Here is an 18,590-nt window from a genome sequence, read left to right as displayed (position 1 = left end):
TGGCTTTACCAGCGGATGGGATTAGGTTTTGTTTTGCCTGGCAGGGGGCCAGCATTCATGACCCACACAGGGCCAAATTACACAGCCAACACTGTCTCCAGTCTTTCAAACACTGCTGGCTTTGCCTTGAAATACAGTAGCAGTCAGTCAGAGTCAAAATCTGGGCTGCAATTCCTCTTGAAGGAACAACAGTGTGCTGGGAGGGCAGGAACTTACTTTTCATGTTTTCACAAGATGATTTAGTCAAAATACGACAAAGCTTAATCCTGCAAACACATAATTAGAGACTGCTTTATTCTAGGGTAAGTGTTTCAGACATCACAGCTTTTTCAATGCATAGGTTTTGTTGTGGGTGTGATGTAAAACCAAGAAGTTTAATTTTACTCAGGATGTCAGCTAAAAAGCTTGTGACTTACAGTAGCTCAATTCAATGAGCACAGCAGAGGGGCAGCTAATTGCTGGGCATACAACCAATTAACAGCGGTGCACAGAATACACGTCACAGCAGGCCTATGACAACATGAAAAAGCAAGATAACATAAAAAAGCATAACATAGCAGCCATTACACAAACAGCAAATAATATGGTATGACACTGATGGTTTCTTTGGCCAAAGTTATTAAAATGTTAATTTCTCTATCAAACCCACAAAGCAGATGTAAAGGTTTGGCTCATGCAACCTGTTTGGACTGGAATGTTGCAATTGCATAATGTGTGTTTTGTGTGCAATTTTGTATCTTACTTAGTGTTTTGTCTTCCTGTCTATCCTCTGTGTGCAATTATGCATTTCAGGCTTTTTACATGTTACCACTGTGCTCACGCTTATCACACAAAATGTAGGACAAAAAAGAGAATATAAGCATTTGAAATGTGATTTTGTATGGAAGCATACATTCATTCAACATATTCACATTCATTCTGTACTGTGGGGTATTTTATATAGAGAATATGGAAGCATAATTACCTTATGCCCACTTATTGTGGAAGACGACAGTCATGTATATAAGGGTTAAGGCCCAACAAGGTGTCCGTTGTCAGGTATTACAACAAAAATATCTACCACAATGTCAAAAGCAAGAAAAGTATTTGTTTATGGCTGTTAAATCTAGATATAAAAGAAGCATATTCAACAAGAATTTGACAACACAGCCTTTTCACTTAGCTCGATTGGCCAATACCTTAACTTTTCTTTTTCTTTTTCCTTTTTCTTTTTCACTTTCTCTCGTACCAGCATCAGGTCAACACTTGTCCAACATCTTCCATAAGTAAATATCTGTAAATTAACATTCTCCCCACTTTATTTACGGATAAACACCCTATGAAAGATAACTTATCACTTAATTATTGGTAATCAACGGGTACATCACACTGAATAGTTATTAAACAGTTCGTCCAGTTACTTCATGATTATGAGAGGCAGCTATTTAGTCTTTACAGGAGCATTCCTTAGTTAGTTAGTAATAACTAACCAAAGAAGACAGGATTCTCAAAAATATGTTAACTATCCACATATTTTATTATTTACATCCATGTCATATTCTGTAGCATTAGTGCTGCAAGTTAGCATTTCATAAATAGAGTATGTACCACTGAAAGTAGGCTTAGTGTGGAAAGGTAATAACATGAAACAAAAACTGCTTTTACAAAGCGTATTGATTATTTACATATGTGGAAAACTTCTCAACTTCTAGTAAGATAATAACCATTTGTAAAAAAAATTAAAAAAAATGTAATTAATTAATTAATTAATTACATTTTATATATATATAAAATGTATATTAATTATCAAAATGTATCTCAAAAGGCATCTCAAAAAGAAACTGAATAGTTTTTCAATGAGAAGGGCTATGGACTGACGACGATTGTTAAAAAGGATTTATGATGTACTTTAAATAATATGCATTAATATCCATACCTGCCTATTTGCCTGTTTTTGTCTTTTCAATCTCACCTTAGATTATGCATATTTCATGCATATAAATAAAAGAGGACGTAAGTCTTAAATTGCATTTGCTAATGATAAACATGTCAGTCTTTAAATCTGTGCGGTTTGTTTATAGCAATGAAATAACATTCTGTCAGACAGGAACACGTTTGTCTACAACCTGGCTCTGTATTTTCAGATCTAACCATCATATTAAGAACTTGAACAGCTTGAAATGGATTTTCAATAAAAAAAAAAAGCTATTTAACTGGAGTTTGAGAAAAGTGCTTTTTACTGATTTCCGAATGGTCAAATTTGCATAATTGTCCCATAATGCCTGAATTAGCATCTGTAAATCTTAATTTGATAATGCATCTCCTGCATGAGGTGGCAGGATGGAATTGGATTACAGTCTTAGATCTCATTAGAGCTGTTTGACAAAGGTCCTTTTCATAATACTGAGATGTCATCAGTTAAAATTTGAATAAAATGAATTCCTTTTCATAGTGATGCACTGGTCTGAATCCCCCGCTTTCAATTATGCTCTCTCCCTTTAAACTCTCATATTTTATCCTTCAGCAAAAAATCTCTCATCTCTTTCTCAAACACTTCACTGCAGCTTTCAGATTTAAAACATTTTGTAATGTCATGTCATCAATAGGACTTATAACTCTTGGGTAATTTGTCTATATCAATCTAAATCATTTTTATTGAAATTTATCTGTGTCTCTATCATAAAGTAAATTACGCTTTTTTAGAAAAGAATAGTGCAACTCACTCATGTTTAGTGATTTAATATATTTAATCAGAGGGTTGAATCAACAGAGAGGGGAGACAGAGCTGCGGTTCCAGATGTGGTACTCACTTGTTTACTGTGTAGCATCATGTTCATTCAGACTGTGTTTTTATCTGCTGCAGACATATTTTCAACATGATATATTTGGGTGTCTCAGTTCAGTATTTCACATCATCCTCTTTTCTTTTATCACATCTCTTTTATGCAAAATGCAAGGCGACACCATCCACCTCTGATGTTTGTGTTTTCTTTCTCCTTCAGGAGTCCAGAATAAACTGCATCCGCATTGCTCGCAAAGGTAATCCAACATGAAAATCTCTTCTCCCACAAACACTGTGCCCTTGAATGAATTTCATTGTTGCTTAGTGCGGTGTGATGTTGTCTGCTCTCTCATTGTTGTAAAATAAGAAATTAAGAATGCCATTTAAGAATGCCAATACAACAGTATTGTTTAGTTTAGTCAATACTGCAACATTATTCACCTCTCTCTCTCAAGGTAGGGATCTGGACAGATTTTGTCTGACTGGTCCCGGTTGTTTAGCAGCGGGTTCTCTGAGAAAAGGGCAACAAGCAGGGAGGGATTAGAGGTCAGGCTTTCATCCTGTTTGTTTGGGGGCAGACGCTGGGACACACTATATCAAAGGCAGTCTCTTTGTTCTCATCAGCCGCCCACTAGACAGCTACATCTGAGGGCTTTGACCTCAACCAGGTCCAGAAGGGTCCTCCAGATCAAAACTTCCAGATGGAGCTACCTTGGCCTATCAGTATGAGAAAGACCTGCCCCATCCCTTTCCCCCCTCATCTTCTGTACCTCAGCTTTTGGATTCAAAGGGACATGCAAAGGGCAGGGAAATTGACTCTAAGTCCTGATGGCAGGAGAGCCCCTCTTGCTGTAGTACACTGTCAGATCATGGTGAATAAAAGTCATGTATTTATAGTAATCATAGCACCGCAACAGTAAGCAGAGCCTTGCAAGTAAGTTGTCTTGGCGGGTAGTCTTTTTTTTGTGAGGGAAAAACAAAATAGATGAGGCTCTCCTCAAGCATAAATCCAAAAGGCAAGGCCAGCCATTTCAATTCAGCGTCTCACTCTATCTGCCACACACAGACACCCAGTTGGGCATTTGATAATTATGCTTTTTCACACCAATGGGCTTTACAGTGTACTCGCCTTTTTTCTTTGACTATAAGCAAAGACAGAAAGAAATAAATGCACAATGGAGATCTAGCTGTTAAAATAATAGATAAGCAAGATATTACCAATAAAATAAAGAATCGAGAGAACAAAATGGAAGAGAGGGAAAAGTGCACAACGGAAAGTAGTGGTGTAAAAGATTGCCCCCATTACATCACCAAATACGGTACAGTAAATGATGATGTAACCGGAAAAAAAGCCTGAAATGCAAGTTGATAGGAAAAAAATGTCCAGGTATATTTCCAATTTCAAGGTGTGACAGATCATAGGTTTTTTCAGTTGCTGATCTCTGTGATCCCTCTACCATTAACATAGCCTCCGCATCATCAGGTCCTAAGCCGTTATTATCAAGCAGCCCATCACAAGCAAAGTGGTGGCAAATGATTCTGGCTTGGATAACAAAGCTGGAGATTACATTTCAACTTCCAGGTGACAGTTTAATTAAGGATCCTCTGGCAGGCTCAACACAACAATAGACTTCCATTCCTCCTCTAAGTGCCAATTTCCACCATCGGGCAGCTGGCAGGTGCACGGATTCATGTGGAAATCTATTTCATGCTTGTGTTTGGCTTAATAGAAATTTCGAGGCTAAATGTGGCAAAACCGCCTTATCTGTCCAAAATGTCAGAAAAGTGAAATTGATTTTTCACCTCCTCATCTACTTTTCAAACCAATATAACACATCCCTGTATTTCACTTGTATGTGTGACTTTAAATGAAGTCAGAGCATAAAATTACCAGCAAGGGCTGTGTTTGTGGCTGTTTTTTGAATGGAGAACCTTGAGACTGGCAGAGATGTATGTTCTCTTCAGTTACAGTAGCTCACAGACATGAAGGCATCTTTGGATGATAGCTTGTCTATGATCCAGTCTAACTAAACCGTCTCCTACCACTATTGCAAAATAAAGTAAACCTGTCAGAAGAGGTGTCTATACACTGAACAGCACACAGAAATGTCACATTTTTGGAACATGTAGTGGTCGCATTTAAAAAAACCACGTCCAAAGCGGTTTCAGAAGGAACAGTTCCTTTCTGATATCAAGCCAATGACTCATTTTCTCCATTCAGATATGCCAAACACCCATCAATGATTTAAAATATCCTGCCAAATAATGAAATATAATCGTCCTACTTTGATCTTTAGGATGAGGCTTCTATAGCACCAGTACAGTGCCCATGGCTGCAGATAGTTTGGCTAAAACAATTCTCTGTTTTCATTTTCCTTGCCCCAGATCTGATTCTTACCCAGCAGGCAGAAAGATACAGTTTTATCCCTAGGCCTACTCTGACTTCTTCTACCGCTCTCCAGATAGGTTGTGCTGTTCCAATAGACTCAGAAGGGCTAGTTTCGGGGCTGTCGAGCCCTGGAGGACAGGCTGACACACAAGAAAAACTAGATCAGTGGGCCCCTAGAACAAGACAAAAAAAGGACCATTTACATAAGTATGAAGCTATCCACTAGCTCACAGACACCGGGGCACCTTGAGTTTGTACTGTAGGGCTGCGTGGATGACTTGTCACTGGGAAAAATATCATATTTAATTCAGTTTTGAATAGAAATGCACCTCAAAGGTTCAATGTATGTACCATAGAATATAAATATACAATTGTCCTATCACAAGGTATCAGTTTATTGTTGCAATGCCTTAATAGATTAAAGAACGATGTGCTGCGCTTTTTTTGTACATGACTAATGGATCTTAGCAAATCAGTTGGTGTCTTGTGCTGACATATTTGCAACTCTTTCATAATGTCAGTATAATTCTTCAACAGCCTGAATAGCTGGTTGAAAAACTCTCAGACATCCACAGTTTTCTTCTGCAAGCCAATCATTAAGTTGTTATTATGTAAGTCTGAGGATTGCAGGTGTGTTGTGTTAGACAACACTGACAGTGGCTGGCTGCTTTGCTTAAGGCATCACTTCTTTTTTCCTGTGTCACTTTCATCTTTACCAGCTATTTGAAAATACCACTGTTATTGAAGTGTAGCTTTGGCTTTAAGCAGACCATTACAATTCAGTGGATCTCCACACAGTAGTCAAGATAAGCAGAGTGAATGTATGTAGTGTCATGTGAAAAGTCTACATTTGTGAGTTTTGTGTGCATGAATAATAAGTTCTTCAAAGTGGGGAATTTTCAATTTTCCCATCTCTGCATTCAATTTTTCACAATCTTTCCTTTAGAATATCCTATAAATCATTTCTTTGGCAGCTCTCACTTCATTCATTTATATCCTCTATTTGCATTGTGCCTTTTTTTTTATGTACACCTGTGTTTCTGTATCTAGCGGCCTGCAAGGATCACCGCAAGGCTCTGGAGGTGTCCCAACACTCTGAGGAGATGGGTCTAATTCTTGGGGTGTGTGCCGGAGGTCTGGTTGTTCTCATCCTTCTGCTGGGTGCTGTCATCATCATCATTAAGAAAGGGTAAACGTCTGCTGATAACTGTTGAGTGCATAACATGCCTCATTATGCACAATCGCACCACATTTCCCACATTGTTTTACCCTTTATGTTTTGTTTTGGAACAGTTCAGTAATCAGTTTTTATACTTGCTGAACTTTCGAAAAGGTCATGCTCATTTAGGGAAGATGCTGGACCAACAGCCACAGCTGCATTGTTTTCATTCCCCTATGGTGCACCAGAGGGACCAAACAACTCTCATCTGCATAGCCTATCTGAGTGTGAAGTATCTAATTAAAGGCGGGTGCAATTCAATTAGCCACTTAATTACGCACACCAAGCAGAGCCCTGACCCTTGAATGAGATTGTAATTTGGAGGGAAAAGGTGTGCTTTTAGAGATTATTAGCCAACAATCCCACAGGTGTACAGTAGATCATCCACATCTCTGGCTTTGGATTTACATAGCATTAGCTGTACGCCTGAGTTCCAGACATAAATAAGACTTAACTTGCCTTTCTAAAATAACATGAATTGAAACTGAACCTGCCATGCCAAATAAGCAGTTACTCAGGGCTCCAGCAATCATTCTTTAACGGCTGACACAGCGTCCAGGCTGATATTGAATAATGTTGATTCTGAAAGTCACCACTACTCTGCACATTAGCCGGGTTCCTCTGCTAAGCCACCATGAAGTTTGCTCTTAGATAATTGATTGTTAAATGTTGTAGTGTAACACAGAGACGTATTGGATAGAAGCCAAAACACGTTTTTTCTAGCCTGGTTGTGGTTTGGTCTCACAGCACTTGCTTGGTACATTTGCATTTGTCATATGGATACCCCCACAGCCGAGCTCACGAGAGGATAGATCTCATTTTCACTGTAATCAATGCATTCTGCTCTCAGCTAACATTGCTTTCATCTTGCACCTCTACTTTCTCTTGATTTTTTTCCCTTCTCCTGCACTCTGGCCAGAAGAGACTACTACTCTTACTGTCTGTAAGTGACTCCACCTCTTTGCTCTCCAATCGTTTTTGGGTCCATCATATACGTGCTTGTGGTCTGGCTGTCAATCATAAACTGTAGAGGGAAGACAATAAAGCAGCGGTTTTTCTTTCACTAATTTTAGACTTACCTTTTTCACTTTGTTTCTCTCAATCTTTACCCCCATATTAGTCCTTATTAGTCCTTACTAAACATAACTTTCATTTTTCTCTCTGTCTCTATTACCTATTAAAATATATTCTATATGTTCTTCTTTATCCATGAATAGGAAACCAGTGAACATGAATAAGACACCCATTACCTACCGGCAAGAGAAGAGCCACATGGGCTCTATGGAGCGCAGTTTCACAGACCAGAGCACCCTACAGGAGGATGAAAGAATGGCCCTTTCCTTCATGGATGCGCAAACCTGTGGCACACGCAGTAAGATAAATGCAACAAACAGTACAGTGTACACAAACCTGCCAGCTTACTACAACTACAGAATGCAATTTCAAAATTGACATACATCGTGACACTTGTAATCTTGTTGACCGTCACTCAGTCACTCCATACATGTCTGAATCATTCTGAAAGATAGTTATCACCCTGTGTGAAAAAAATGTTTTTTGGTACACATCTTACCTAGCTATATACAAAAAACTCCCAAGATTGCAAAAAAGAGGAGAAACGCACAAGTGAAGTCACCTGAATTGAAAGAAATGATTTGTGATGCTAGTCAAGTACTTTTCATCTTCAGGAGATCCTCTTTCTAATATTGTCCGTCACAGAGAGGGAACGACAGATGTGTTTACTCTAAAATTGGTGCAGATATTGGTCCGCTCACACGTCATCCGAGACAGAGCTGCTGTCATGTCTGTATACAGTCTATTATAAAGACATCTTTGCCCAGACAAACCTTATCAAATTGACACACCTGTAACATAAACTGTACTTATGTGTCAGTATCAGCATGCAGAGTGCCATTTTGTGTTAGTAACACCAGTTTGTGTCAGCCCAAACCAATTGAGACACAAAAAACATTTTATATTGCAGTATGTCTTGTACATGGATTTGTCAGCTGGGAGTCATGCTGAAATTGCCAATGTGTCTTGTGTCTGGTTGCAGGTGATGCTCGTAGTTCAGTGAACGAGGCGAGCAGCTTGCTGGGAGGCTCCCCGAGGCACCAGTGTGGACGTAAAGGATCGCCCTACCACACTGGGCAGCTCCACCCCGCCGTCCGAGTGGCTGACCTTCTCCAGCACATCAACCAGATGAAGACAGCCGAGGGCTACGGCTTTAAACAGGAGTATGAGGTGAGAGGGCACTACTACAGTACACTCCTCTCTCACATAGCACAAGGCAACAGATACGGCTACAGTAGCTATTACTCTTACACTCTGACAACATGAAATTAAACATCAACACAAAGCATTGCTGCTGATGCAACAATGTCTAAAGAACAGTGTTGATATAGTCACACTGTGATTATATCTGTAAATAACCAACCTTCACTGTAATTTCAACAGCATTAGCGTAATTGGTCCATTTATTACTAACATACATCAAGCAAGATAACAAGAGGCAAGAACACTCAAACTGCAGTGATATACATAACCATATAAACAAATGTATGGGTTAAATGTAGATGACAGATTTAATGTCTCTGTGAACAATGGGACAATAAAGGCACCTTTAACATTTTACCTTACATCTAATGTCACAGATACGGGCTTTATCACCTTTACTTTAATTATCATGCTGAAATTTGAAAAGTGGTCTAATTAGGTTTATGTAACTTTTGTATGTGTTTGATTGTGTGTTGAGGTTATCAGTGATGTTATAGCATCTGAGTTCCCTGCATTGCAGTGGATGGCGAGCGTGAGACGTCGAAATGTCCTTTGTCGTGAGAATGTCGAAATCTTTTTGGCATCCATGCAAATAAGATTCTGAATGGAAAGTTTACTTTTTAAAAGTTGCCAAATGGTTCCATTGACAAGAGCAAAGTGAGAATGTTAAAATTGAGCACTACAGTAGCCTATATGCCAATGTTGTTTTCAATAAAAAAAACATTTGCACAAAGCATTAAAAGAGCATTAAAATGAGAAAAAAATAATGGGAAAAAAAGAAATGAAGGTACATTTAGAATACATAAAAATGTGCGATTAATTGCGAGTAAACTATGACAGTATTGTGATTAATCGTGATTAAATATTTTAATTGTTTGACAGCACTAATCCTAAAGTCTCCTCTCAATCCAGTATACGAGTTGCCAAGAGCTTTCCTCTTAGTAGTGTAAAGGAGCAGCAGCACAACACAAAAGGTTCCACAAGCTTGTTGAGCTCCTTGCCCTACTGAGGCCAGCCTCCGTGTGGAATAAAAACCTATTTTATCCCCGATCTCATTCTTTCATTTTCTGCTCAGAGCTGCTTGCCCTTGGGAGGTGGAGGGGGGAACAGCAAAGACAAAAGACAAACCTGTGATTTGTGGGTTGGCTCCCGCTTCACCCTAAGGTCCGGGTACAGTGGCCACACTGATGTACTTCCATGGCTGGTTTACTTGCGTACTCCTAACACAGCAGAGAAAACTGGCAAGTTAAAAAGGCTGCTGGTTTAGTACTTAATGAAGTGATAACATTGTCCATGATGAAGTTGAGGAAGCCGGGGTGGGGGGGCTAAAAGAGATTTTGCTCCCCTGCTTTGTGCCCCAGGGAGAAAGGTAGTTCAGTACCTCGGCTTTCATCAGCAGGAGGGGTTGGCCTTAATTGGACACATTGTTTGAAAGTGGAAGGAACCTCTAAACCTTATAGACAAACCTTGTGTACTGCAGGAAGATTCTGGGAGCTTGTATACTGGGCAGAGGAAGGTACACTAGTGAGAGGTGACAATGTTGGAAGAGACTGTTGTCAAGCCCCTACATACCAATAAACAACGCAGCTTTTTTCCTTGTGACCACAGTGAAATATCTTGTGGGAACTGCTGCATCATTATTGATCAAATGTATTATCCCCCAAAGAAAACAAACGAAAAAAGAAATAAAAGAACACAGTCCAATCGGGATGGACTGGCAAAAGCCCTCAGAGTGTGGAGCTCTGCAAACCTATACACTTAAACTCAGAGCTGTGAGTTGAGCTTCTTCAAGGTCCAGATTTGATTCTGTCATTGACACGTCTTCTCCTCTCACCGCTTTGTGATACCACTGTCCAAATGTCAAGACACAACCAAGGGGTTGGAGTTAAGCACCTCCAATTTTTAGGTTATGTTTACACGGAAACGATCTGAAGAGAACGCAAAAGTGGCGTTGCGTTATCACTTTTTATTCCGTGTTTACACAAGTGTTTTGGGGGGGAAATCTGCATGCATATCATGATGCAAAAAGAGTGTGAAATTTCATAACACCACCAAGTCCACCCGCCTGTGTACAACATTCTGGTACGAGGTGAGGAGATATGGAGGACCCAAACGCAGAGAAGAGGCAGGCAGGCGGGAACAGGTGCACTAGAGTTTATTAACAAAGGCCCAAAAACAAACACAGGGATCCAAAACTAAGTAGCAAAGTCCAAAATAATGCAAGCAAGAAGTCCACAGGGTTCCAGGGGAAGAGGCAGGGAAAACAATCCAGAGGAGCAGAAACGATCACGGGAAAGCTGCACAAGGTGATGTATAGACAGGTAAACAACAAGAATGATCCGACAAGAGACAAAGGAAACACAGGGGTTAAATACAAGAGGTAACGAGGTAATGGGGAACAGGTGAGACGTCAGGTGGATCACATTAGGGCGGGGCAGGACAATCAGACAAACAAAGTAAAGCTAGACTAAACGAGACAAGACAAGACAGGAAGCTGACTACCAAAATAAAGCAGAAGCATAACAAACACACACAGGGAAACATAAGACAGAATCTATGACACCAGACTAGGGAGAAAACCGGGACGAAAACACAGGGAAGGCCAAACGGGAAAATAACCCCCAAACAAAAACCCCAACCCACAACACATTCCTTCTACTTCTCTCCCTAGTAGCGCTAAACTAAAACTTGGCGAAGCAAACAACAAAATATAACAATTTTGTCTGGACAGACGAGGAGGTGGAGTTGCATGTTTGTCAGGTGATGACCGTCTCTCTTCATCCTTATCCAAATTGTCGAAATCATTTAAATACTGAGCCATTATATAAAAAAATCTTTTAGATAACAGCAGCCCCTAATTTCTGTAACCTACTCCAAAACAACAGACTACCTGAATGCCTTTTTCTCATCTCTCTACACCTCTGTCTGTAGAGTTTTGTGTTTTTACCCTTTAGATGGGAACGCGCCAATTGAGCGTTTTTAAGATTTCCACTCTGGTGGGTGGTTTCACTTTTTTGAGTTTTTAAGCCCCAAAAACGAAAGTTTTCACCCGCGAGCATTCACGTGTGAACAGGGCCTTAGGCCACCATGGGTCATCCTGATAATCTAGATTATTATATTTATAAAATTATATCATAAAAATTGAGTAGTTTGGGTATCTTTATTGGCTGTCCGCCAGTGGTAAGAAGGTTCATGTGCAATTACTACATGTTGTGGATATCTGCTTTGAGATGCCATGGTAGCTGAAATGGCTCGTGCGAGAGAGGTGTGGGAGGCCATCCATCCTCCTCTGACGTCACCCATGCGTCCTCCTCACCACCCACTGAAATGTATTAGTGGGGTTAAAAAGGCATCTGGATCACTCCCGCGTATGAATAAATCATCCTCATTCACGCCTAAAGAAGACCTCTGTCATAACGGCAGGCTAGATGAGGTTAAATGTCCCTGATGGTGCTCTAGCTAGTTAGTCCCCTGGTCACAGCTAACAGATTGTGGGTTAGCAAAGAGAAGAAAGGGGAGTCTGGAGGGGTTGAGTGGTAAGGGAAGAAAGGAGAAACAGAGGGAGAAACATGAAAAGGAGAGGTCTTGGCTCCCATGTCACCTCCAAATAACCTTCTTCCAGTAGCAATGCTAGTATTTACCTCCCTCTGCAATATATGGTGCAACATACTGTAAATGCTTTATAATTTGCAATGAGACATCAGACTGTGATGCATAGGACAATTCTCTTAACCTTAAGCACCACTAGATTTTGTGTGGGGAGACATACCAGATTTAGTCTTGCATTCCCAGACCTTCTTCTACAACGCAGCGGAGGAGGGTCTGGCTAGTAAACACAGCATTCCGGGATGAGAGATAAACATGCTCTGGTTTATTGGTTTATTGGTTTATTATTAATCACAATTGTCTTTAGGCGGAGCAACGGTGCCTCTGCAAAATAGCCTTGTTTTGGTAAAACATGTGGTTGTTCAAAACTCAGATTGGACAGAAAGTCTTAGTCAGATGTACCCAGCAGAGATCTGAGGAGCAGCAGAAGGTGACGGACATCAGGGGGAACAGTCCCGGAAATGAAACGTCATCGATATAAACTATCCCAGATTTGGTCAGAATTTATGAAATTCACACAGCAGAAGTCTGATGATGCTCCGTAATGATCCTTCTGATGTTCAGAGCCTTACAACATGTAATGTTTAATGTCCAAATCCGATGTCTGTCATTTAGGCGATGATTAATCTTAGTGGCTCCGCAATCCTAAATAAGGGAATTACCATTTATTCAGACACTACATAATTAACCAGGTCGCTGTCCAGGAACTTGAAATGATTCCAAATCTGCTTGCACCACCACTGCTGCTTGTTGTAAATCACTTGGCCAATCACTGCTAGCTTAATTTCTTTTTTGCACCAATGCATCATGGGGTTTTAGTCCTGAATTGAACTGTAAGTACAGACTTGTTTCTTTGGCAGAGCGTTGCTTATCCTCCTCCTGCTGTGTCAATGGCTGCTATCTCTAGCGGTATGTTTCAGGGCACATAATGACGGGCCCAGATCTCTGAATACCTCTCCCAGGTGGAAGTATTGTGGCTGAGATTGAGATTACACCCTAGGGAGAAGTCCGTTCATGTCACCCACAGCCCATGGCATTTATGAAAAGAGAAAACATCTTTTGTTTCTGGTTCATGGTTTTCCCCTCTGGAACTCTGCTTGTAGACTCATTAAACTGTCCCTCACGGGCAGAACACACTCCACTCAGAAAATCAATACACACCTCCTTGTTTTTTTTCTTTCTTTGCTAGAGTATGTGTTTTGATAGAGTGTCTCTCTCTATTATGAAGTAAAATGATGAGGAGTATCATATTACACTACCCCGGCAGGTATAGGTTTTTATTTCCCCGAAGAATACCTATGTTGTGCAAAAACATTGATCAAGAATTTACGGTGAGTTGTAAAGGGGCTTGTATGTGTGGCTGCTACTGTCACTACTGTCATATTCCCACAGCAGGTTTAGAGTAAACGACAGCAGAGCTTTGCTGGAGAAGTCAAAACTTTCATTATACCGCTTTGTACCCTGAGGCTGAGGTTAGCAAGGATGATAGACTCATTGAATCAAAGTTTAGTTGCACTAGCGGCTACTGAATTACTGCGCTTATTTTAAAGTAACAACAGCTACCTCATTCTACCCTTTTGGCAACATGAATCAGACTTGTTTATTATAGTTTGTATTTTTTGACATTTACTGTCCCTATTGCGGGGTGACATAACAGTTATTGAGTGATCCTGAAAGGGAAATTGTGGAGAACTGCATGTCCACAATTATTAAGGGGAAACAAATAATTTGCATTACAAAATCTATTGGGATGTTTTAATAGCACATCAAGAGATGTTAAAATTAAAGTGCTTTAAAAGTGTCAATAGTTCAGGACTGTGTCATTATTTCCTTCATCCAATTTTACTTCATTTTTATGATCCTCTTAACCAACCCACCCCACTGATCCCTGCCAATGAGGGTTTCTAATCAATCTTTACGGGTCTGTGTTGTTTCCCTTCAGTTCCTGCCACTCACTTGCTGTTTTTCTTCCTGTGTTTTTCCTCTCCATTCTCTTCTCTCCTTTTTGGAGGGCTGAGCAGAGCTGTGGTGGGAGCAGAGAAACTAAGAAAGCTCAGAGGTCTAGTGTCTGAATTATAAGGCATAAGAGGAACAGGGAGAGGAGTGATGAAGAGAAGTAGAGAAGGAGAAATTCAGAGAAAGAGAGACAAACCCTGAGAGATAGAGCACATGGAATGAGGAGGAAAAATTGAGGAGGAGGGTGTAATCCCAGACAGGATTTTGCTGGTTCTTGGCTCTCTGTGGGGAGAACTGCGTTGTAATCCCCTGCTCAGCATGCATACTTGGGCAGACTTTCACCAAATTCCCCTAGTGGCTGAAAACCACAGGGGACTTGTGTGTTTAACGTGTGTGTGTGTGTGTGTGTGTGTGTGTTTAACGTGTGTGTGTGTGTGTGTGTGTGTGTGTGTGTGTGTATGTGCGTGGGTTTGACGCTTAACAGTGGTTTATGATGTTATGACTGAAAGTAAGCGCTTTCCAGTGCATCCATGCAGACAGGTGGATGATAGGGAATGAGAAGATTTGTTGCTGAGTATGATGTGTTATAATACACCTGATCAGCTATCCACCAAGGGGGTGGCAGGCTGTCCCTCTGCCTTCACCAGTCTTCTCAGCACACTGATTTATATACTGTGTGTGTGTGTGTGTGTGTGTGTGTGTGTATATTAGGGGTGTGACGAGACGCTTACTCCACGAGACGAGACCCATCACGAGATTGGGTTCACGAGAACGAGACGAGATTTAAAAAAAAATTAAAGACATGAAATATACGAATGGAAAATATATGAATGGAAAATAGTTTTTTTATTCAACTGAAAAATCACAAAATGCAAAACAATTTAGGTGCATTTTGAAATCAACTATTAATGATGAATGTTATTTAACTTTTTTTTTTTTTTACTATTTTAATGAATTATATGCAGTAAAGGACATGCAAACACTGCAAAATGTTTTGAATAAACTCTACCAACTGGCTTCTGCCCTGTACAATTTCACACGAGAAATCTAACTCCTTTCCACAAACCGAACAAAATAAACAGTCTAAATAAAATAAATGTGTAAATAACAGAAAAATAACACTGTAAATGCAAACAGTAAGTGTATCAATAACCAAAGTACTGCTCTCTCAAAACTGCAAGTGCAAACAGAAACAATTTTTTTCTTCAAGCATGAAAAAGAGAGAAACTTCAATAGTAATTTCACGCTCCATCACGCTGACGTCACATCGCCTCACGAGACAACTTTTCACCTCGACGAGAAATCTCGTCGCGTTTTAATCTCGCGAGATCTCGTAAAACGAGATCTCGTCACACCCTTAGTGTATATATATAGATAGATATATATATCTATATATATACAATTTCCTCTGATTTAGCTTACCTCAGGAGGCTAGCATTTGTTTTTCTGTTCTTACATGGCACATATGCAATTTAAATTGATAGCGTGGCAGTTTTACATCTGGAAGTTTTTGTAATTTTTGAAACAATGGGTCCTTTATTTCAATCAAAGATAGACAAAAGTATACTTGTCATTTCTAGCCAGCAATGAAATTATACCTGTCGCAGATTTGATCAGCTATGGCGTGCTAGCTATTTAAGCTAACATGAGCTGCAGGGGTTGGAGGAGCTCCAGGTACCGACTCAAGCTGACGTTTTTTTTCTCCAGCTGGCTTCTTTTAAATCGTCTTATAAACCGTCTTCAAGCGGTCTTCAAATTGCACATGATGGCTACATCGTGCTAAAAGACTGAGGCTAAAGCTACATTTTCAGGGAAAGAAATTAGCATCCTCAACAGTTGATTCATTCCATCCTCTCTATTCTAAATGATGTACAGCTCTTTTCACTTACATTTTTTTTAATGCAAATTATTTCTATAATACGTTTATGGTTCTTGGCTTTTGCAGTATTTGTTTTTTTCTTATCTCTTACATTGTTTATTGTGACTGTTGTTCACCAAAATACCAAAGCAAAGCTTATTTGGGAAAACTTACTTTGCATTAAACCTAATATTGATTCTGACTTTGGAATGGTTGTCAGTGTTTGGATAATTTGTGCATTATGCAACAACCATTACCTCCATGAGCCTCTGCTGTTTTTTTTGATAGATTTATGTCTATCTTGATACTCTCATTGATGGTGTACATAATATGTAACCCAAGCTGACAGGAATAGGTGCTGGCGTTCAACGACTCATGAGGGCTTCAGGATTAGACGAGAACTATATGATGCTCGTGGCGCTGTTTTGTTCATGTCATGTCAACCACTGAACTTCTACGTAGGACAGAATGGTTCTTGATCTTCTTTGCCATGCTTGATATGTGCTAATAAGCTTTTATCGCGCTCGGCATAAAAATAATCACAATAATCACACACAACAGAAAAATGAATAATGTGTTAAAGCTTTGATTAATGTTTATCTCAGATATTTGAATGGTTATTATAGAGAGGCACTGAGTCTGAAATCTGCAAGTGTCTTTTTTTTTATCTCTGTAGAGCTTCTTTGATGGCTGGGACTGCACAAAGAAGAAGGACAAGACCAAAGGGAGGCATGACACCTTGTTGGGATGTAAGTCATTTTATCCTATCTAAAAACATAACAGAAAATAATGTGGAAACTTTTTTTTGTTTTAACAGTTCTTTGCTCTTTTATACTAATTTGTCTCAGATGACCGCCACAGAGTCAAGCTCCACCCACTCCTGGGAGACCCCAACTCAGACTACATCAACGCTAACTACATTGATGTAAGTCGAATCCTGTTTTTCTGTCTCTGTTCGACATGGGATACAAATAGTCAGCCTCTGCGGAGTCTCTATCTCTCACGCCCTGCAAAGCAACAGTCCATTTCTAATTCCTGTAATCTCGCTAGTCTGCTGGCCCACTTTCACCTGGAAGCTTTCATCCAATCAAACACCCTTCTGTGCAATTCTTTTTTTTTTTTACCAGCTGCCGTGGTTGTCAATTGCTGCATTGAATCCCTGACCCAGACGAACTCTGCTATCGCTTTTATTAAAACAGAGTGGAATTAATGCATTTAATGCCTTGCAGAGGAGATGAGTCTTTCTGTAAGATGCCACAAAATCCCCTTAAATTAAATAGACATGATTGATGTTATTCAATCTCTAGATGCGCCGGGAGCAGTTGATCCTTTCCTGTTCACCTTAAGTGTCTTCCACACATGCAGTGCCACAGGTCATATGGAATACATGTACATGTTTCTAATGTGTCTCACACAGTCTCATTCATACAGTACATGTTCCCATTCATAAAAACTAGAGCAATCTGTTTATTCAGAAAGCCTAAGTACGCGTTTAGATGGAAGCAAGGAAGTTCTTAATAAAAGAAATCCACCCAGATTTTGAAATAAAAAAGAAATACAATTTGACAACCAGATATGCTTGTACAATAGATAGAAACTTGTATTTTGGTTCCCCAGTGAATTTGCTCTCGCAGCCCTCAATTGGTGCTTTTCATTTGAGTCAAGTCAAGGAAGTCTGTAAATGTGATATGATTTCTTCACATAAGATTTATTTTGCACGTCTCCCATTGGGACTACTGTAAAGTAAATATGGCACTCAGTGAGAAGTTTAGGCAAGCTGATTACTCCCAGTCCTGTTTGAGGCTGATAAGAGTTTGGAAGATCCTGTCTCTTTCAAAATATTTATGAAGAATATATAATTATTAAAAAGTATTCAGAGAGAGAAAATTCCTAGCTGCGTAAGTTGACTTGGTTTCACATGGATGCCTCCTTCAGGCCAAATCATATCATAAAAAATGCTACCAGGCTTTTGTCCCTCTCTTTTTATTACTCTGCAGAGAATGGCCAGTGGTGAGATGCTTTTAGAGAGTTCATTACAATGAGAGGGCATTAAAAAACCTGGCCTGCTGTTAGGAATGTAGTTATTGTGAGGGTCTCCATTAGCATTTAGGGCACAGAGGTGCAGGCATTAGAGGAAAAACACCACTCAGCAGCCACTACAGGGTCGGTGTCAGTGGTGTTACTCCCTGACAAGGCTGACCCTGCAAGCTGAATGGTAACTACTAAGCATATTGTGGACAGCCTGTGATTATTTCACTAGAGGTTAAATGGAAAAGTTTTTTGTGAAGTATTATTCCGTTTTCAAAATAGGGGGGAGAAAGCAAAAGCTCTCTATTTCCTCTTTCTCTGTCACTTTGCTTGGCTGTGGTGTGTGTTTGCTTGAAGAGGTGCACATGTTTGACAGCTTCCTGTGCATGTAGAGCAGTCCAGTACATATTGTCTGCTTCTAAAGCGTAAGAGGGTCTTAGTGACAGGTGTAGCATGGCCACCCAATCACACACACACACACACACACACACACACA

General features: G+C 40.0%; 1 protein-coding gene across 7 annotated transcripts in view; it reads left to right on the top strand.

Moving 5' to 3' along the window:
- ptprub (protein tyrosine phosphatase receptor type Ub) overlaps positions 1-18,590 on the top strand; it is a 163,458-nt gene that overhangs the window by 124,877 nt on the left and 19,991 nt on the right. For 4 of the 7 annotated variants that reach the window (XM_032518295.1, XM_032518296.1, XM_032518294.1 and 1 more), the window contains exons 13-19: positions 2,982-3,018; positions 6,201-6,339; positions 7,289-7,312; positions 7,587-7,741; positions 8,426-8,613; positions 16,743-16,815; positions 16,915-16,991. In XM_032518295.1, the coding sequence (XP_032374186.1) occupies positions 2,982-3,018; positions 6,201-6,339; positions 7,289-7,312; positions 7,587-7,741; positions 8,426-8,613; positions 16,743-16,815; positions 16,915-16,991 (693 nt within the window). The remainder of the gene's footprint in view (positions 1-2,981; positions 3,019-6,200; positions 6,340-7,288; positions 7,313-7,586; positions 7,742-8,425; positions 8,614-16,742; positions 16,816-16,914; positions 16,992-18,590) is intronic. The other 3 variants (XM_032518299.1, XM_032518298.1, XM_032518300.1) reach the window with 1 other exon arrangement.

Source organism: Etheostoma spectabile, chromosome 6 (genome assembly GCF_008692095.1).
Source record: "Etheostoma spectabile isolate EspeVRDwgs_2016 chromosome 6, UIUC_Espe_1.0, whole genome shotgun sequence".
In the NCBI taxonomy this organism is placed as follows: Eukaryota; Metazoa; Chordata; class Actinopteri; order Perciformes; family Percidae; genus Etheostoma; species Etheostoma spectabile.
Note: the sequence above shows the minus strand (reverse complement) of the source record. Positions and strands in the feature narration are given on the sequence as shown.